The 21,617-nt window shown below is 35.1% G+C and overlaps 1 protein-coding gene across 1 annotated transcript in view; it reads left to right on the top strand.

The window, feature by feature from the left end:
* LOC106898535 (E3 ubiquitin-protein ligase MYCBP2-like) overlaps positions 1–21,617 on the top strand; it is a gene marked incomplete at its 5' end in the record, with an annotated part of 51,927 nt that overhangs the window by 5,317 nt on the left and 24,993 nt on the right. The window contains 12 exons of the mRNA XM_014959836.1: positions 2,000–2,101; positions 4,901–6,544; positions 7,855–8,024; positions 8,895–9,139; positions 9,821–9,988; positions 11,685–11,842; positions 12,267–12,466; positions 13,539–13,688; positions 15,757–15,917; positions 16,541–16,697; positions 17,334–17,558; positions 18,138–18,203. Coding sequence (XP_014815322.1) covers positions 2,000–2,101; positions 4,901–6,544; positions 7,855–8,024; positions 8,895–9,139; positions 9,821–9,988; positions 11,685–11,842; positions 12,267–12,466; positions 13,539–13,688; positions 15,757–15,917; positions 16,541–16,697; positions 17,334–17,558; positions 18,138–18,203 — 3,446 coding nt within the window. The remainder of the gene's footprint in view (positions 1–1,999; positions 2,102–4,900; positions 6,545–7,854; positions 8,025–8,894; positions 9,140–9,820; positions 9,989–11,684; positions 11,843–12,266; positions 12,467–13,538; positions 13,689–15,756; positions 15,918–16,540; positions 16,698–17,333; positions 17,559–18,137; positions 18,204–21,617) is intronic.

Below are 21,617 nucleotides of genomic sequence, written 5' to 3'. Positions count from 1 at the left end.
GTCTGACTAGTTGGTGGTATGTCGTGCCTCCTGGATTAGTTTACCAGCATTTCCTCAGAGGAAGTAGGCATGGCTGTTTGGACGGCTGCATCCTGCCATAGGAATTGAGCTGCCTCTTACGTCTCTATATTGTGTAGCTTTATCAAGCTGGAGCTATTTCCATGTGGACGGAAAGAGTGTGACTAAAGATACGCTGTCACATTCGAATGTGGCCTCAGATAGACCTTGCCTGCCTTATATTTCAAGTCTTTGTAGTCTTTGAGGGTCATTCAAAAAGAAGGAATCCTGACCAAAAAGCTGGACCCTTTGGCCACTTGGTTATCCTGGATAGACATCATACATTGTTTGCCAAGGCAGCAAGGAGATGGTGTGGGAAACTCCTTCTCTTCGACCCACAGTCCCCTTGAAATGTTTGAGAAGCAGTACATTGTTGAATGTAAACTAGATGACAGCATTTTAAAATGTAAGTATTCTCAGACATAGAATGAAAGAATGAAGTGTAAACGTGCATTCATGGAAGTGGATTTAGTAAAGATTTTCATTTAGTTAGTCATAGAGTGGAATGCTAGTGTTTCAAATATGGTTGGACTTGATGATATTAAGGGTCCCTTCTAATCTAGATGATTTTATAATTCTATGAAATTGATGGGTTTTGGATTGACTCTACTGCTACTTTGTGCTCCTTGTGTTTTTCTGCATTTTACCTTTAAAAATTGATGAAGTAACATTCTATATAATTAGTATTGGCTCTCTCCAAATTATTTGTGGGCATCAAAGCAGGTAATACTCTTCTTAAACCTATGCTAATACTGGGTTGAGAAAACAGAGATGATTTTCTTGTTTTAAAAAATGAAACTCTTATTTCAAATGTGTGGACACCTTATTGTAGAGTCTGTAGAACTGTAGCTCATTGCGTGAGATAGGGTTTTTAATATATTTATATGTACGAGTTAATAAATGTAGTACTGGACAAAAAGATGTCTTAAGCGGTGCAGGAATTGAAATCACTTCTTTCCAATACACTTTTCTTACTCCATTTGTGCAAAAGGGTCTCTCTAAGATACTCTTTTGAGTGTCTTCTAACATACAAATTGTCTTTATTATTATTAATGCAGTAAGAATTTGACTTATTTTTTTTCTAAAGGAAAGAATAGGAATTGGAATTAAAAACATTATAGGAATGTGAAATAATAGGCTTGAAACTAGAAGTCCCTGCTGTTATCTCACTCCAAGTTTCATTTGGAGTCATATCTCTAACAGATTTGGTGTCAGTAAAATCTCTATTGAAATTATCTTGGATTATATCAGAATTTAACTTTGTTAATTTCCCGTAAGAAAAAAACAATTTTTAGGGGTTGATACAGATTTGTTTTCATGTCTATACTGTTTGATAGAAACTCTTCAGCTGCTCGTTATGTCTCTTGACAATATTGAGAAACTATAGTTCACGTTACATACATGAAGTTTTTCAAGACTTTACATTGTTGAGTTGCATTCAGATTTGAAAGCAAATAGTTTTGATGGGTTTAATATCTTCTTCTTCATTCTTTCCAGTGATTAGTGAGACTTTCCAACGCAAACATCCAGATGTTTTCTAATTTGCTCAAAAGAATGTAAGAATTGGTCATATAGAAGGCCATATTACAGTTTTAAATAATAATTCATGTCTGAATTTACAGATTAAAAGTTGACGTTTCAAACTGGAGTTCAGTTCGAAGCTAGATGCTGCTGGGTTTTATAATAAGCCATAAATCTCATTGGCTAGTCTATACATATTACACTAATACTGAAATCACAGAAGATCTTTAATTCTTTTAAAATTTAGATCAGGGAAAACGTTTTGAAGTAACTTTCTCATTGAAAACTAACGTAGGAGTCTAGACAATGAATTTGGAATACTTAACAAAGGAGATGCATATCATTTGAAATGCTTGTTTTTATCTTTACTGCTTTTTCCATTGAATCTGTGCTGCTTCTGTGCAACTGTTTTCCACTGTAGAAACTCCATCCTGCTGCCTTGCTTCTCGTGAGCGTATTTACAAAAGTAGTGATGTAGCTGGGTCCGCCTCTGCTCTTTCATCTCTCTCTCACAAACTGAAGGGTGGGTATGCATGCCAACGCAGCAAGGTTATTCAGATTTTTTCATTCAAAATGTGTTTGTTTTTTCTCCTTCCGTTCATTTTCATTTCATTCGCTTAAAAAAAACTCTGTTTTGAAAGTAAACATCCCAAACGAGTTGGAAGCTCGTTTGATATAACCATTCAGTGTTGCCTTCCTGAGTTGCAGCAGCTTCACGATACCTGATCTAGTTAGCTCTTTCTGCTTTGTAAACAGGAAGGTGACTGTTAATCTAGTCTAATGACACCTGTTTTCAAGCAATAGGCAAGTGAAATATGGAAAAAGAGAGGTGAAAAAATATGTGGGGTTTTTTTGTTGACAGATTTTTTTGTTTACAATTTGCTACATGATTATGCATTTTTTCATTTTGGGGATATGTTTTTTTGTGCTGACAGTCTGCAGTGCTAATTTGAATTATTTACCTATATATGTGCAAGTCCACGCCTTTGTTTTTAAAAATCATACTATATTTTTAATTTCTGGAAGCTGCTGTTAAGCTATGCCTTTCATAAGCAGTTTTCTTCTAGAATGCTTTCCTGCTTCATATTCACTAGTCATGCGTATACTTTGAATTTGACACATTGCTGAATGGCTTGCAGTGTTTTATGTCCTCTAAGAAGATTGTTCTCATATTTTTGTCATTTTTTCCTTTGTGGCGAATTCTGTAAAAAGGTTCTATCTAGGGTATTTTCTCATCTGGCAGACCATAAATTCATCTTTTTTACTTGTTTGTTTCTGGGAAAATTGTGTATAAAGTAATTATAATTTACATTTCTGAATTCATATATCATAAAGTAGACGTCTTAAAATAGCTCATCAGTAAAACTGGTGAATAACAGAGCTGGCATGAGCAAAATGCTTGGACTGATATTTAGGAAACTTTTTTTCTTTTAGGAAGAGCAATCATTTTTATAAACGGTGATGTACCATGCTATTTCTTCCTTTCCTCTTTCCCTTCCCTCCTCCCACCACCAAAAAAAATAATTATAGAATTCATAAGAAACAGGAATAAAGAACAATTAGAATCTCAAAATTTATTGTGATGATGTTTGAGATGTTCTCATTATATTCTACTGTTTACATTTGGCATATTGTTCCTGAATATAGACAAAATATTTCTTCTCTGCCTAGCGAAGTATGAACTTCTACCATGTCCTATGTCCTAGGAAGCCAGGAGAGTACCCTAACCTTCAAGCTTGTTAAATGTTCCAGTATAGGTATCCTTCACTTTTTCCTGTTGCCGTTTTTTTTATTATATGCTACTTCAATATGGAGGCAGCAAAATAATAATTGTTTTGTAACCCAAAGAAATATCTGGGTTGCTAGACTTTGCTCCAAAAAATGCATTTGTTTTAGGATTGTGAGAGGTAGCAGTAGGAAAAACTGAGGTCACTCTATGCTTCTATTTATTTTCTAGCGTAGGGATAAGGCTTTGTGATTAAGAACTGGAAGAAGGTGGTTCAGATCCCATAATGCAGAAGGAAGTAAACACAGATTTCCCATTTTCTAGTACTTAAGGCACTGGATAAAAGATGACTTTCTATCCTGTTTCCATTAGAAATCAAGGTCCAAATTTGCAAATATTCTCCGATTAACTGAAACTTAATTTTTTTAGCAAATAGTTGTTTCCCTGAAAAAACATGCCCAGATGCGTGGAAATAACCTTTTAGTGTCTAGAAAAGTAAAATAATATAAAGTACTGTGACCAAATTCTACCAGCTTTACTAGAGAAACTTCATGTTTAACTAGTGAAAACCCATTTGGATCAAAAGGACTTAACTATACATTCACAACTTTGCAATGTAAAGCTTTTTTAGAGAGACAGTTATATTTAATTCACAACTGCTGCATTGCTTGCCAGTAATTTCAGTATTGCTTGTCTTAGTTTTCAAAATACAATTCTACAAGAGGGACCAAGTGTGTTCACAGAATTATTAGAAGCAGATTGCTTCAATGAGCTACTTATTTGCATATACTTGTTTTGTGTGTATTTATATTAAGCTTCACATATTTTTTTATAGTTCTGTAGATTAATATATGTACAAATTCAATGTGCACAGGAACAATAAATTATTGTATCAAAATAAGAGGACTCCATAGACCAGAATTGATGGTTTAGCTTAGTGGCTGGAAAAGGTGGGGATTTTTTTAGTAGATTGTGTTCTGGTAGCAGAACATTGATAGTTTCTGGTCTTAAAAAGGCAGATACCTGAGATTATCAATGTGAGTAGTTTTCAGTGTGTTTGTAAGCCTCTAACCCAATTTGCCTTATAGCTGTATTTACTTCTTATGGTTCCTGACATTTAAGCAGTAAAGAAAATAAATCTGGTAATACATTTGATCTTACTGCAAGTCTCTTGTTGCAGTCAGGCCAGCACACATAGAGATAATAAATAAATAATTCCTGGTATCTGTTGCAACTGTCGTAAATTTAGTTAACTCCTGGCATTTTACCTAAGGAGGTAAATTGTGCTTCCTTTACTAGTGTTTTTCCTCTTACTAGTGTTTTGTGGAACTAGTGAACTGTGCCTTTTCATATCTCCATAGTAGTGTTTTCTCCATAAATATTTCCTGGCGCTTATTTGTATCTATCTTTGGGAGAAGAAATGTATTGAAAATATTCTAGGGGAAAAGATTTCCCCTTGTATTTCCTTTCATTTTGATGTGAACAGAAGCATGTGTTCGATTTTTATCTCGTGTTCAGATCTTTAATCCCTGTTTTGTGTTATAAAAGGTATCACTGCCAAAATATAATACTTGAATTATGAAATATACTAAACAGGTGACCGAATGAATTTCACGGGAGCTGCTAGACCCATTTCCCCAGCAGGAAAACCAGACATGTCGTCGAAACACAGAGCTGACAGCAGGTCACCCAAGCTGGATGTGCGGATGAACAGAGCTGCTGCCGACCAGAAGAAACCCAGGAACACTGACGGTTTATCTGCCAGCGAGTCTCTTATGCTGAAATCAGATGCTGCAAAACTGCGGTCAGACTCTCACAGCAGGTCTTTGTCTCCAAATCATAACACTTTGCAAACACTAAAAACCGATGGAAGAACAACTACTGGTCTGAGAGCTGAATCTCCAGGGCCAGGAACCCGGTCGTCTTCTCCCAAGACAAAGACACTGACAGCCGTTAGATCTGGTGCTAGTTCTCCACGATCCACATCACCCCATGACAAAACTCTACCTCAGAAAGCACCGTCCCCTGTAAAAACAAAGCTCGATCCTCCTCGAGAGCGCTCCAAGTCAGATTCTTACACATTAGACCCAGACACCCTTCGCAAAAAGAAAGTACCCCTAACAGAACCCTTAAGGGGGAGGTCCACTTCTCCCAAACCAAAAATTATTGCAAAAGATGGAAAACCTGTTACAGAAACTGAAAATAGAGCTCCTTCCCCTCATGTTGTACAAGAAAACCTTCACAGTGAGGTAGTTGAAGTATGTACTTCAAGTACTTTAAAGACTAACAGCATTACAGATAGCACCTGTGAAGACAACACAGAGTTCAGAACTCTGGATGATGGTTCTAATAAAGTTCATTTCAGCATCGGAAAAGCGCCACTGAAAGATGAGCAGGACATGAGAGCATCTCCAAAAGTGAGCCGTAAATGTGCTGGTAGGCACACAAGACCCAAAAAGGAAAAATCTAGCTTTCTCTTCAAAGGAGATGGCTCCAAGCCTGTAGAGCCTGCCAAGCAAGCGATGTCACCTTCAGTGGCAGAATGTGCTAGAGCTGTATTTGCTGCATTTCTTTGGCATGAAGGAATAGTTCATGATGCTATGGCTTGTTCATCTTTTTTGAAGTTTAATCCAGAGCTGTCCAAAGAGCATGCACCGATACGAAGCAGTCTTACTCAGCCCCCCGCAGAGGAGAAAGAAACCAAGTTGAAAAATAGACATTCATTGGAAATATCGTCTGCTCTTAACATGTTCAACATCTCCCCTCATGGACCAGATATATCTAAAATGGGTAGCATCAATAAAAACAAAGTCCTCTCCATGTTAAAGGAACCACCTCTGCATGAAAAGTGCGAGGACGGAAAAACTGAAACTACCTCCTTTGAAACATCCAGTCATCACACGATGAAATCCAAGTCTCCTCTCCCGCTAACGCTGCAGCACTTGGTAGCTTTCTGGGAAGATATTTCTTTAGCAACTATTAAAGCAGCTTCCCAAAACATGATTTTTCCAAGCCCGGGTTCTTGTGCAGTGTTAAAGAAGAAGGAAAGTGACAAAGATAACAAGAAAACCAAAAAAGAGAAAAAGAAAAAAGAAAAGGTCGAGACTAGGCCAAGGGGAAATCTTTTTGGGGAGATGGCTCAGCTTGCAGTGGGAGGACCTGAAAAAGACACCATCTGTGAGTTGTGTGGAGAATCCCATCCATATCCAGTGACTTACCATATGAGACAAGCTCATCCAGGTAAGATTGCATATTTTTTTAATTCCTGTGTTCATCTGTTAAATATATTGCACACAGGCATTTTGGTATTAGTTACTGCTATGAAAACGTCAGGCGGTCTTGTCTTAACGTTTTAACACAGTTCACTATATAAGCTAAATTAAAACTTTTACACGCTTACTTACAAATTACTTACACATGTGTATGTAATTTTAAGTAGTTATGAATCTAAGCTTTAAAGATGCTGAAGAAAGTTGTTAGAAACAGGGCCAAAATAATGAGCTGACTTTACAGTAGCTCTTCAGAAACGTGCTATTTGTTACTCTTCAGGACTTGAAACTCTGCTGAGAAAATCAGAAATAAAATAAAAAATATTATATTGGTTAATTAGAGTTTTCTCTGTTGCCAAAAGATTTTTATTGATGTTCTACTGTGAAGAGTAGAAAAGTTTTATTTATCTGTTGTGTCAGCACTGGGTATCAGTGAATCTGGTTTTTTGGGTTTAAAATGTGTCTTAAAAAAACGAAATCCAGTTTGAGTCTCTAGACAATTTATATTGTAAAATGCAACCTCAGTCTGCTATTTTGTCTCTTTGTGGGGGTCCCTGATATTTTTTCCAGGAGTTTCTTTAATTTTAGGAAAATGAGGTAGTCAACTGAGTTAAAAAAATACGTAAGTTGTGTTTTCTTTAGATAAAGGATAGCCCTAATAGAAGGGCGTAGCTACAATATAGCTAGTAATAAGTAGCCTTGTTCAAGAAAAAATTATTTCTGTTTTTTGTAGCTTGTAAACATAACTAATTATTTTTCCAGTTAGTGAATTTCAGGCTGATATTGTAGGCAGTCATTTTTGCACTATATATGAAGTTAAATTAAAATTAAGGAGCCTTATTATTCAGCGATTATCAATGCCCTGAATCTTTCTGAAAACCAGTAATTGGCAAAGGAATGCACTTCATTCATTTTTAAGCTTTGTTAGACAGAGGGTATGTTTTTTACATTAGTTAAATTTTAGAAAATTCTGGCTAACATGTAATACTGACCTTACCATCACTTAGTTGTCTGAGCGGGGAGCTGTTAATGCTTTGGACAAATTCATAATAAAAACTTGAAAACTACAGTGTGTTTGGATTATTTGGATACTGGTGGGACACATGGATGTGCACCTTGTTTTTTAATCAGTGCAGAGATCCAGAAAAGGAGAAAATTAGGCAAGGAAGAGACAAGCGTCTTCCTTATACCTCTCCATCTCTCCTTTACAGTAGTAAGTAATATAATAATAATCCTTCTTTTGAAATAACTTTTTTTTTCCCCTTTTTTCCCCTCCTGTAGGTTGTGGCCGTTATGCTGGTGGCCAAGGTTATAATAGCATTGGGCACTTTTGTGGAGGTTGGGCTGGTAACTGTGGCGACGGTGGTATTGGAGGAAGCACCTGGTATTTGGTTTGTGATCGATGCAGAGAAAAATATCTCCGTGAAAAACAAGCAGCAGCAAGAGAGAAGGTATTTTTACCTGTTTCTCATTCTCTCTCTCTGTTTAATAGTGCTGTGTTCACAACTTGAAAATAAGGTAGGGCCAGTTTAAAAAATTCAGCATTTCAGAATTTTTGGAATATCCATTTATGTCATTGATAGGTTTAAAACATTAAGATAGAAACTTTGCTGATTACTTCTTACCAGATTTCTTACCTTCAGGTGGTAATATTTTCAAATTTTTAAAGTAATTCTATTTTTTTTAATCCCAATACAACTGCAGCATTGAATATAGTAACTATTTTTGTTGATATATCAGTTTATATAACTTGGAATTGTTTTATTTGTTTACTGAGATATGAGTACTGTTTTAACTTTGTATGTTTATCTTTTCTTTAATCATCTTAATCATCCACATCATTGGATACAGCTGCCAAACCCTGGGCAAACTAGAATAATTTTTGATGGGAACAGTACAAAAGGGGATGTTCTTACATTGGTCTTCCATGACCAATTTCAAATTCTTGCTTAAAGCATACAAATATGTTGAGGTTTTTAGATAACCAGAACAATGCTAATTTAACTTTATTTTTGGAACTAAATTTGTTGGAACTTTTTGCACGCAAAATTCATCCTGAGGCAAACATCAAAACTTTAAGCTGTTTATTAACAGATGGCAAAGTTATAATAGAGGTGTCATTTTGCAATAGAAGACTTTTTATAACAGGAAGAATCAAGCAACTTTAGTATATGTGACATTGTCAGCTCTTCCTGTATAATTTAGTATAATTATATGGGTATAATTTAAAGTATACCTTTTATAGTATAATTTAGTATTTTTATAGTATAATTTAGTATAATTTAAGTATAATTTAAATGTACCTTTTAAAATTTCTTTAGATTAAACAATCTAGGAGAAAACCAATGCAAGTTAAGACTCCTCGTGCCTTGCCAACTATGGAAGCTCATCAAGTGATTAAAGCCAATGCACTGTATTTACTGTCACTGAGTAGTGCTGCTGAACCCAGTATTCTCTGCTATCACCCTGCAAAAACATTCCAATCTCAACTCCCCAGTGTCAAAGAAGGAATTTCTGAAGACTTTCCCATTAAAATGCCATGTCTCTACTTACAGACTTTAGCAAGGTAAAGGAGGTTTATGAATATTGATTTTAATACTCACCTATTTATGGTGTTGGATAAAAATGCGTGTATAAAGTAAACTAAAACTTACATAGAGAATCAGGGAAATACATATTTTCCTATGATCTGTTCTTATCTCTCTTCCATTTCCATGATCTTGTTCAATTTCTTAGACTGTATTTGCTCCAAGGGTCTGATATACCCTGAATAGCTTTTGGATGCTAAATATTTTTTAACAACAGTTTAGTTTCCGTCCAAAGAGTTTAGAATTTCCTGACAAGTTTAACTTAGTGTGTTAGTAGCAGACATATGTGCTGCTTTTCTCTCTTCACAGATAAAAATAGTAAGAAGGAAGCCAGAGGATTTGTGCTTCCTTGGTATTTCTAAGTAGATTTCACTGCAGTGTCTCATGTTTATGGTGGATAGGCATTTGGGCCTAAAATACAAAATGAAAATTCCTAATGAAAATATTAAAGAAAGCAAAGGGTGATCCCCACTCCCTCTTGGTTGAAAATGCCATTATATTTTCCACCAACACTTGTCACGAGCAGTTTAAATACCTTAGGTGAGGAGTAAATTAATAGCGTCGGCTGGCTAAATATATTGGCAAAGCACTTTTGTCTATGTGTGCATTTCAGGAACTTTTAATCCTTAATCCTAATTTTAAAATCTCATTTGATGTAGGCATCACCATGAAAATTTTGTTGGGTACCAGGATGACAACCTCTTCCAGGACGAGATGAGGTACCTGCGCTCAACATCGGTACCTGCTCCGTACATCTCCGTTACCCCTGATGCAAGCCCTAATGTCTTTGAAGAGCCAGAGAGTAACATGAAATCTATGCCCCCAAGGTACTTCCTTGTAATTCTAAGTACTACATACAAATCCTAAAGCATTAGCATAACACCAATATTTATTTTTTATCTTTTTTTAAAAAATATAGCTGTAGTTAAGTAGCTAAAGCATCAGATCAGCCCAGATCAATCTCTGAAATGGCAGCAAAAAAGCCAAAAACTTAAGAAGCTGTAGTTAGAAAAATATCTTCAGTGAATCATAGTGTACCAGGTATATTTTTTCAACCATTAGCAATGCAAGTTTGCAAATTGCATTTGAAACTTTTAACTGTATTGCAAACCAATTGCTTCTCTCTGGAAAGGTCTTGGTTTTACAACCTAAATATGAAAAAAAGTACAGAAACTGATAAGGATTCTTAGCATACCTCAGGGAAACTTATCCATAGTCCTTACTTCAGGCCTGCTTATTTCCTCATAGAGACAAATGCAATTTTTCCAGGATCTCCAGAACTCCAGAAGTGGTCTAAAAAGCAATGGTTCGAGGACTGTAGCTGTTGTGAACTCCTTGGAAATGTAGCATTTTTTTTTCCCCTTTTCGTTAACGCAACTGACTGTAGTGCAGATTGATGGCCTTTTTTGAAAGAAAGTAGCTGTTATCCTGCTTTCAGGATTTCATTCTGAAGGGAAGTTTGAACAAGAGGGAATTTCGTTACCCTACATTTTTTCAAAGCAAATGTTGCTGCTTCTTCCTGCGGGAAGTTAAAGTGTCACTGAAGAAATGACAACTTAATGCTATACAGGACCAAGAGTGCTAGATGATTTCTGTCAGGTTAAACTACTTTCTTATCTCATTAAATTTATTATGATCTAAATCGAAGAATTACAGAGTTTTTGTTTTGCCAGGGGAAAAAAAAAACCACTCTTACTGTTACTTAATAATAGTTTGTAATCAACTTTAGCTGCTCGGTGTTTTCAGATGTCAAATAGTGATTCCTCATGTTATAATGAGGGTGTAATGAAGAGAAAACTTGCTTTTAATGTGTTTTTATTTCAATCTGTTATATTTTATACTGACTGCAAAAACAGTTTATTGGAATACTACAACCTACAATGTAGTCTTTTCAGAAATAGAACTTTTCTAACAAAACTCCTTAAGAGTGCATCGTATTGGTATATTCCTTTATTAAAACTGTGGACACCATGGTCTCCTGAGGCCTATAGGGACAGCATAAGCTCGAAGTTCTTCTCCAGACTGTAAGAAGTCCACTGAAGGTAAGGAGTGAAACATATCAGAGGCATAGCCGTAGCAATTGAAAATTGCCTTTAAGGCTAATGATGTTAGAAACTTCTACTTCACGTGAAGTTTGAAATTTCAGTTGGCTTGCGTATTAAAAATTCACTCCATAGATGTTTTCACGTGCATTCTCAGGGCAAATTTGGTCTGAAACTTTAATTCAGGCATGATCTGAATGTTCGTATTCTCTCTAAAAAAATACTTAAAATTACTGGAACTTTACCATGTACATCATTACATTTGTTTATAAAGCACTTGCATGCTTTTTCACCATATGTAATTCTAATATGTGTTCCTTTTCTTCCAGCATTTAAACAGTTCTTAGGTACATAAGACAAACTTTCATGCAGTAGTAACACTGTCATTATGAAATGCATGTGTCATTTAATATTTATGTATCATTCAAGTACGCTCTATATATTCATTAATGGGTCTGTAACTTCCCTGATTTCTTTGTAGCTTGGAAACCAGTCCAATAACAGACACAGACCTTGCGAAGCGTACGGTCTTTCAAAGATCTTATTCAGTTGTTGCATCAGAATATGACAAACAGCACTCAATTTTGCCAGCGCGTGTGAAGGCAATCCCTAGGAGACGGGTCAACAGTGGGGATGCGGGTAAGAGCACAGACAGCAGTAGCAGTGAGAGAACGTTCAAGGATATGGCATTCCATTTGCAGTTCTCCTTGAAACTGCAGACAAATAGAAATTTTTCTAAATACATGTAATGGCTTTTATTTTATTTTATTTTTAATAAACACCAGCTGTTTGTTAATCTGCACAGCAGACAGCTAAGGAATTACTGTGGTTCTGAAAATTGTGGTGCATCTTTTATGCTTGATTTAAGTGTTAAAGTGGTACTTTCTTTCTCAGTTGAAACATCATTTTTCCACATGGCTTATTTTAACACATTTTTCTCATACAAAAACCAAAAAAAAATACCAATTCTAAAGTTGCTGTATTGCTTTTTGTTTTTACTGTGGCTACAAAATTAAAAATCACAAAGAATCTAATGCACATGTATTTTTATGCTTTTGAATAGAAGTGGGGTCCTCTCTCCTGAGACATCCATCTCCTGAACTTTCTCGGTTAATCTCCGCCCACAGCTCTCTTTCCAAAGGAGAGAGAAATTTCCAGTGGCCAGTATTGGCATTTGTAATCCAGCATCACGATCTGGAAGGACTTGAAATAGCAATGAAACAAGCCTTAAGGAAATCTGCTTGCCGAGTCTTTGCCATGGAGGTATTAATGTACTAATGGATCTTGTATGATTAGAAGACGACGTTTGTAAATTCTGTCTCGGATTTTTTTTTTTTTAAAGAATTTTTATATAGGTTAAAAAGCAAAAAAATATTTTGTGACATGCCGTAAACCTATCCTAAAAATTCACTTGTGTTATTAACTCCAAAAGTTATGAATACAAAAGTATCGCCTGTAAACCTTCTTCAATAGTGTATCTGTTGTGTAGAAAAACTGATAAAAGAGTATTATTAAGGCTGCAAAATCAATTATACTGTATTCTTATTTGCTCAATATCTTCCTGGTTTAACTTGCCATTCCTTTTTCAAAGGAAAGATCAATTGCTTCAAAAGCTGCAAGAGGCATCTTCATTGAGGCCATTTTTAAAAAAATTTCTGCTGAGCTTTAGTACAGTTTTTTCTGAAATTGTATACAGCATAGGTATTTTTCAAGTACTTGTAACGTGAAAATACAGGAGGATTTTCCAGATAAAATAAAAAACACACCTCTGTCGTTAAGCACCACCCATCAAATTTCCAAACATCAAGGTGCAGAAGTATTGCAGTTTTTAGAAGAATATGAGAAAGTTACAATTTTTAAACTTTTTTTTTTCCCCAACTATATTGACTTTTTTGGAAGTAGCTGAATTGTTTTGATTAATTCAGTCAATGGCAGAGACCAAACAAGGAAACCAAATCTCAGCCTCCTGAGTCCTAAATTCACAAGGATCTTTACTTCATTAACCAATTTGAATAGTAAGGAGTGCTGCCACCTCATCCTGTAATAATCTCTGAAAATACATAAGAACTTTGCTATTTCATCCTTAAAGCTTTTTTCAAAGAGCTTATTTTAGTGTAGGGTGTTCATGAATTACTTTGGTATGTCCCCTGTAATAAAGTTGTCATTTTAATAAACTGTTATAGCTACAGAGCAATGTGTCTTACTTGAAGACCTCTGCATTATTATTTGCCTGTCCAAATGCATCAGTGAACCTCCTACAACAATGGTTTAAGTAATTATTTTACTCCAGGTTTGCTTAACCAATTGATAACTCCTTGTGTGTATTTTATTTTAGGCTTTCAACTGGCTTCTTTGTAATGTCATTCAAACAACTTCTCTTCATGACATTTTATGGCATTTTGTGGCTTCCCTAACACCTGCTCCTGTAGAGCCTGAAGAAGAGGAGGATGAGGAAAATAAATCAAATAAAGAAAATGCAGAACAAGTGAGTTTTGGCATTCCTTTTGTAAATACGGTATCTCTTTTGATTCTGTAGCCAATTTAGAAAGATTTTATTATGCATAAAAATAAAAACAAAACTCAAAACCCCAAAACAACCACAAACCACCTTAATCCTCTCTCTGTGAAACAAGAGCTTAATTATGGAATGAAAATTCTTAGTATTAAATTGTAGTTGAAATCTTATGATAGTCATAGATAAATTAATTTTTCTTCTGAATTTGCCAGAATTACAGTCTTCTAATGCATTATTTTTGTGAGTGTTCATAGGAAAGAAGGGGGAAAAAAAATGCAAGCACATTGCTAATCCAGTAACCAAGAAATTTCCTCTTTGCTCTTTATTCTTCCTTTGCCTCCCAAAAAGAAGAGAGAAAAAAGGAAATATTTTTCAGAGAAGCTTTGTTGTTCAGTCTGCTGTGTCTCTCAGTGCTTTAAGAAAAGTCTATAGTTAATTCTGAAAATCTATAGCTAAGTAGTTAACTATATCAAAATAATTATGTATATATATACACAACAAATAGATTATTTAGTGATTTTTAAGAAACATCTATAGTTCTGAAAATGTAGTGTGTAAAATGGTGTAGTCCAAAATATCATTCTTCCAGAGGTATCTTCATACAATCTCTTCTAGGTTTAGATCTGTTCAAAAATGTATCATGTCCACAATGACTAGCTCAAGAAATCAGGCTAGTACTGTTAGTAAATCAGGGTAATTTTTATCACTTCAAATTTAATCCAGCTTTGAAATGCAAAATTCTGAAATTACTCTTTTCAGCACTGCAGCCCTGGTACATTGCTGCAGTTGTTTACAAAACAGCTGTCATCTTGTCCTGAATTTTATGTGAGATATCAGCTTTTCCATGTTACTGTACCAACATGGAGATCTATAATTATTTTCAAGTGTGCCAAATTCTTGTATGTATACATTAAAGCTGATTTGCAGTAGTTCTGTGCATTGTATTCTGAATATTCATTCTGTGCTTGGCTCCACCAATTTTCTGCCATGTAATAATTTCAATTGCTACATCCGAAGCATTGCTGGAGTGAGGGAAATGTGTTCCTGCTGGTCCTTATGCTGCCGGTCAGCCTCCAAAATAAGAACCTTTACTATATAAAAGAATAAAAAAATACCATTTTAGCTGTAGTTTGCAAAATTACAGACTGAAAGATAAAGCACATTAGAAAGGAATGTTAAAATATGCAACTTCTGTGATGGTGGGAATGCTGCTTTTCTTTTGATATAATGAAGAGAGGACTTAAAACAATTCCCCTTGGTCACTTGGCTATGATGAATAATTTTATGGCCTACAAGAAACTGGCAACAGGTTTTCAGCTGCTTGTTAAATACCACTCAGGTGATGTATACTCAACATCTTCATTTGATAGTTTGATCATATGATAAAAATACTCATGTAAATATACATACACAGTGTAATAAATCCAGGGCAGTTTAGTGCTTTTCCACAACTGGGATTCATTCCCTTATGTGAAATATTTTTACATATTCTTTTAATATGCTAGGAGTGAGAATTCCCAGTGATGAATTCTGTAAAAATAGGGGATGGGGATCTAGAACCATGAATGTTTTAACACATAAGATGTATATTTCAGGGCAGTGTCCCCGCTAAAGCAAAAAAACAAAAAACCAACCAAACAATAAAAAACCCCAAGAATTACTAAACTGCAGAAGAGACGGGGGAGCAAGTTTGTTATGTCTGGCTTTTGCTGCCCAAAAAAGTTGTTATTAACAGCTGGAATGGGTTATTTGGGGTTTTTTTTCTATTTTATTTGTTTTCATATTATTGCAGTGATAGATTCACATCTTTAAGTATGTGGTAGTCTACATTATCATTCCCAAATTCCTTGTTTGGTGTTCGTGTGTAACTTGTTATTGTCAAAATTCTCTGACAGGAGCTGTTGAAGTTCACATTCATTATAGGATTGTTGCATTTATTCTTAAACCAAATATCATAGATGTTTTTATTTCTATTTATTTAACTTTTTTTTTTTCTCTGAAAGTCTGTTAACGACATAAAAATTGCTTTACATCTTAGGAAAAAGACACGAGAGTATGTGAACATCCTCTGTCAGATATAGTGATTGCTGGCGAAGCCGCTCACCCATTGCCCCACACTTTCCATCGCCTTCTGCAGACAATCTCTGATCTTATGATGTCTCTTCCCAGTGGAAGTGCATTACAGCAAATGGCCTTAAGGTAAACCCAAATTGAGAAAACTCTGAAAGGGCTGGAAATGTTGTAACATTATAGATGAAAAGATTTTTGCAATGGAGATAGGAAGTTTGAAACAACTGTATGTGCCTGTGTGAAAAGGAACATGTCTGCCCTTATGTGTAGGGAAGATATATGTTAACCATGTATGTATGTGTTTATACATATAAATACTAATATAAAAAAACTTTGTAGAGAAAAATGTATTTGCTCTTAAATTCTGTACTGGATCCACTGTGGGGAAAAAAACCATATTATTGAATGATACGGTACTATCTGTGTGTATGTGCACAGTACCATAATATCTTTTGCTCAGAAATCTGTCACCTGAATAGTATCCTTAAACTTTTTGTAATTTTTCATGTGTATCTGCCTCAGGGATACAAATTGTGTAATAATTATTCTATTCACTGCTAAAATTCTAAGAGAAGTTTACTCCTGCCTTCCTCAAAATGATACATAGAAACACTTAAGATCCTCTAAAAATTTGAAGTTAAAGGTTTATGGAAAATATTTTAAGAAGCAAAAATGTAATTAATCATTTCAGTGGTAGATTATGTTTTTTAAAAATTATTCAGAATTTCAGAGTCCACTAAATGTGTTTTCAGGTGCTGGAGTCTCAAATTCAAACAATCTGATCACCAGTTCCTGCACCAGAGCAATGTTTTTCATCATATCAACAATATTTTGTCTAAATCTGATGACGGGGATAGTGAAGAGAGTTTCAGTATCAGTATTCAGTCTGGTTTTGAAGTCATGAATCAGGCAAGTATTACACCTCTCTTTCAGAAACAGAGATTGTGAACAGCCAGTACTTCGCGTGATCGCTCTGTTGGAATTAAAACAGTCTTTGTTGCAATGTCATATTTCCTTGATGTATCTCAGTTTAGGATCTTGCTGCTGATATTCAGGTTCTCATATTTAGCTTTAGACTTTCAAATATTGACCCTTGGACTTTCTATCACTCAAACCTAAATTTTGTTTGCAAGTACAGTGTTTGGGAGGGGTCTCTTAAGAGTTCATTTAATTAATTCATTTAGTTCTTTGAGTTAGTCCAATTTTTAAATGCTGTGTACTTCCAGTTCTTACTTGCTTATTTCTCTTTTTTCTTCTGTTATTCTGAGGAGCACAAATTAATACTCCTGATTAATATCTTGAAAGCATTTTCTTCCATTTATTAATGCATTTAGGCATTTACTAATATATGCAGCTGCTAGCTGGTAATACTCCCTTCAGTTTAAAGGGCTGAATAATTTGAACTAATAAATAACAGATTTTTTATTTAATTCAGAGAGCATATTCCTCAGAACAGAAATGCCTGTATGGTTTTACAAATTGCAAATAATGCCTGTATTTGGGCTTATTTTCAGATATTCTAAATGTTTTGATTTGTTTTCACAGGAACTGTGTATAGTGGTTTGTCTGAAAGACCTAACCAGCATTGTTGACATTAAAACCTCAAGCCGACCTGCCATGATCGGTAGTTTAACAGATGGGTCTACAGAAACATTCTGGGAGTCAGGAGATGAGGATAAAAACAAAACTAAAAACATCACAATCAACTGTGTGAAAGGAATCAATGCACGTTATGTGTGTGTCCATGTAGACAATTCCAGAGATCTTGGGGTAAGTGGAAAATGAAATTGAACACTTTGATTGAACACGCGTAGTCAAAATTGTATATATTTATCAGTCAAGAACCAGCATTTCTGTTGTCCAGTTCCAGTTTGTAACACTAAATCAGAAGCTCACATTTCAGCGGTAAAGTTTCAAATTCCTGGGTTTTGAAGGTAGTACCTGATATGATCGGACCAATCCAACTAAATTTGCAGTTCGCATGAACCTAAGACTGGGAAGCTTAATTCTCAGTGGCGTGTTCAATTTCAGATGCGTTTTCAAGCACTTAATTATTTCATAAGTTACATTTCCTGCACACAATTTCTGTAGAAACATTCAAATAAGGAGTTTTCATAAAATCCACACTGTTTTCTAGACTTAATGCATTCATTTTTATTGGTCTGTACAGTAATGTTGCAAAAATATATTTATTTCATCTACAGCTTATAATAGAAGGAGCAAATTACCTTTTTTTTTTTTTTTTGAGAGTTGTGCTTTGGAGTTCTTTGTCGTTGGTTTTGATCCTTTTTTTAATTTATTTTTCATAATGAAACAACTTGTCTCTCTTGTTTTGCTTGTCTGTTGTAGAACAAAGTGACTTCAATGACCTTCCTAACTGGCAAGGCAGTAGAAGATCTCTGCAGAATAAAGCAGGTAAACATTTTAACAGTTGACATGGAAAAATTACTATCGTTTTTTTGGCTGCATATAGCAGAGATTCTTCCTAAGCAAATAATTTCAATTTCTTACGGTAGATAAATTATTTTACAAAAGTCAGGCATCATAATATTCTTGGAAAATACTGCATTATTGATGACAGAATTCAGTCATATATACTGAATATTGATCAAGTTTTTACTCTTTTAATGAAACAGAACAGGGTAATAAAAAATGTTCAGTAGATTTATTTTTTTTTTAATTACTACAACTAAAAGAATAAGCGATCATGTGGAAAGTTTCCAAAAAAGACTGTTCAGGTCCAACAAGCTGTTTGATTTCTTTTAGTGTACTTTTATCTAGATGTACCTGATATAATTGCTTTAAGTATATGTTTAAGTATATGTTGTTAGATATTCTGATACCTGCCTGGCTTCATAGTGTTGCGTTTTCATTGCCTTTTATCTGCTTCATAGAATCGTTTTTCATTAGAGAAATGCAGCTTAAGAGTTAGCAGCAGTAGAATGCCACGAGAAAGGAGAAAATAAATCCTTTACCCTCAACACGAGGGTTTCTAGTTGGATGGTCTAATATGTTTTTATAGCACACATTTTAGTTCTCAACTTCAGGTAGCTGGAGACTTCTGTCTGGAGACTCAGGTTCAGAATGGTATTTAGTCTTTGTACTTCTGTTGCCAAGCCAAATGATAGATCTATGTTTTTTACACAGACAACAACGTTTTTGAATTTTGACACCGTCGTGACCCATCAAAGTTACTTGAGGTTTCAAGCAGGCAGTTAGCATTTTGGGCTCAAAAACTTATTATTTGGATTATTGAAAGTGGCAAAAATCTTCAAGAAGCAGCATTGTCTTATTTCAGAGAGATGGTTTGCTTTTCTCTACCTCTTATCCTCAAAGAGCATTTGAGGCAAAGATATAGCTCCAAAAGATGTTACAAATCCTGAAGAAACAAAACTTTGGTCCAGTGGGCTTGTAGTGAACAGTGAGTGTGTGTCTATACAGAGAGAGTTATAAAGTTTGTGTGTGTGTATTTCTCTGAGTCTATATCTAGATACAAAATATAGATGGACACACACCCTCCTCTTGGAGAATTCTTTTTTTTGGTGAGAAGACTGACTTGGTATGCCTGGCTGTCCAGCTAAATAAGGGACAACCACGACAGAGCTCAGGCACTGGGCTTGTGATCACCCATACAGCTCGTTAGCTTCCTCCCTGGCCAAGGCACAAGGCGTTTTTCCAGGGATGGTTCCCACCCAGAAGACAGGCAGGACTCTTTGATGAAACTTCCTCTGACACTTCTCCAACAGGTTGTTTTTTGTTATTTTTTAAATCTTCAAACACACCCACGTATTATCCCCTACCTCAGGCACAGCCTGTCTCATGGGATTTAAAAATAATTTTTAAAAAAGTCAGTGTAGTCTGCTTTAGCACAGCTCAGTGCAGACGCTGAGAATATGCATAGGAATGGGAAAGAAGGAATATTAATTAGCTGGATTGTAAATGAGCCTTATGAATATGAGAGAGGGCTCACTCAGCTCAGGGCCAAGTGTAACTTAGGCCCACTCAGGCCACCCTGAGCAGTGATGGGAGCACTGCACCCAGAGGGTTTTTGGCTTCCAGAACTGACCTCACAGTTTAAATCATACAATATAATTTACATTCCTTTTTTTAAACCATATTTATTTTAAAATAAACTTAATTTGATACAGTTCATCTCTTTTTTATTATTATTAAGTCCTACATCTCTTGATAAAGATATCAGACACTGAATTCCACAGAGTTACAATTTCTTTGGCAGCGTTTATGTGAATAGGGATTAAGTGACTACTGATAATTGTGTTACCATTTCAGTTAAATTATGGCAGCTTCTTTTTAACTAAAAATAGTGAGCAAATATTAGTTCAAAGTGGAAACATTCAAATAAGGAGTTTTCATAAAATCCACACTGTTTTCTAGACTTAATGCATTCATTTTTATTGGTCTGTACAGTAATGTTGCAAAAATATATTTATTTCATCTACAGCTTATAATAGAAGGAGCAAATTTCCTTTTTTTTTTTTTTTTGAGAGTTGTGCTTTGGAGTTCTTTGTCGTTGGTTTTGATCCTTTTTTTAATTTATTTTTCATAATGAAACAACTTGTCTCTCTTGTTTTGCTTGTCTGTTGTAGAACAAAGTGACTTCAATGACCTTCCTAACTGGCAAGGCAGTAGAAGATCTCTGCAGAATAAAGCAGGTAAACATTTTAACAGTTGACATGGAAAAATTACTATCGTTTTTTTGGCTGCATATAGCAGAGATTCTTCCTAAGCAAATAATTTCAATTTCTTACGGTAGATAAATTATTTTACAAAAGTCAGGCATCATAATATTCTTGGAAAATACTGCATTATTGATGACAGAATTCAGTCATATATACTGAATATTGATCAAGTTTTTACTCTTTTAATGAAACAGAACAGGGTAATAAAAAATGTTCAGTAGATTTATTTTTTTTTTAATTACTACAACTAAAAGAATAAGCGATCATGTGGAAAGTTTCCAAAAAAGACTGTTCAGGTCCAACAAGCTGTTTGATTTCTTTTAGTGTACTTTTATCTAGATGTACCTGATATAATTGCTTTAAGTATATGTTTAAGTATATGTTGTTAGATATTCTGATACCTGCCTGGCTTCATAGTGTTGCGTTTTCATTGCCTTTTATCTGCTTCATAGAATCGTTTTTCATTAGAGAAATGCAGCTTAAGAGTTAGCAGCAGTAGAATGCCACGAGAAAGGAGAAAATAAATCCTTTACCCTCAACACGAGGGTTTCTAGTTGGATGGTCTAATATGTTTTTATAGCACACATTTTAGTTCTCAACTTCAGGTAGCTGGAGACTTCTGTCTGGAGACTCAGGTTCAGAATGGTATTTAGTCTTTGTACTTCTGTTGCCAAGCCAAATGATAGATCTATGTTTTTTACACAGACAACAACGTTTTTGAATTTTGACACCGTCGTGACCCATCAAAGTTACTTGAGGTTTCAAGCAGGCAGTTAGCATTTTGGGCTCAAAAACTTATTATTTGGATTATTGAAAGTGGCAAAAATCTTCAAGAAGCAGCATTGTCTTATTTCAGAGAGATGGTTTGCTTTTCTCTACCTCTTATCCTCAAAGAGCATTTGAGGCAAAGATATAGCTCCAAAAGATGTTACAAATCCTGAAGAAACAAAACTTTGGTCCAGTGGGCTTGTAGTGAACAGTGAGTGTGTGTCTATACAGAGAAGTTATAAAGTTTGTGTATGTGTATTTCTCTGTGAGTCTATATCCAGATACAAAATATAGATGGACACACACTCTCCTCTTGGAGAATTCTTTTTTTTTTTGGTGAGAAGACTGACTTGGTATGCCT

The sequence above is a fragment of the Calidris pugnax genome, unplaced genomic scaffold (assembly GCF_001431845.1).
Source record: "Calidris pugnax isolate Ruff unplaced genomic scaffold, ASM143184v1 scaffold514, whole genome shotgun sequence".
Taxonomy (NCBI): Eukaryota; Metazoa; Chordata; class Aves; order Charadriiformes; family Scolopacidae; genus Calidris; species Calidris pugnax.
The sequence above is the reverse complement of the archived record's forward strand: the minus strand, read 5'-3'. Positions and strand labels throughout refer to the sequence as shown.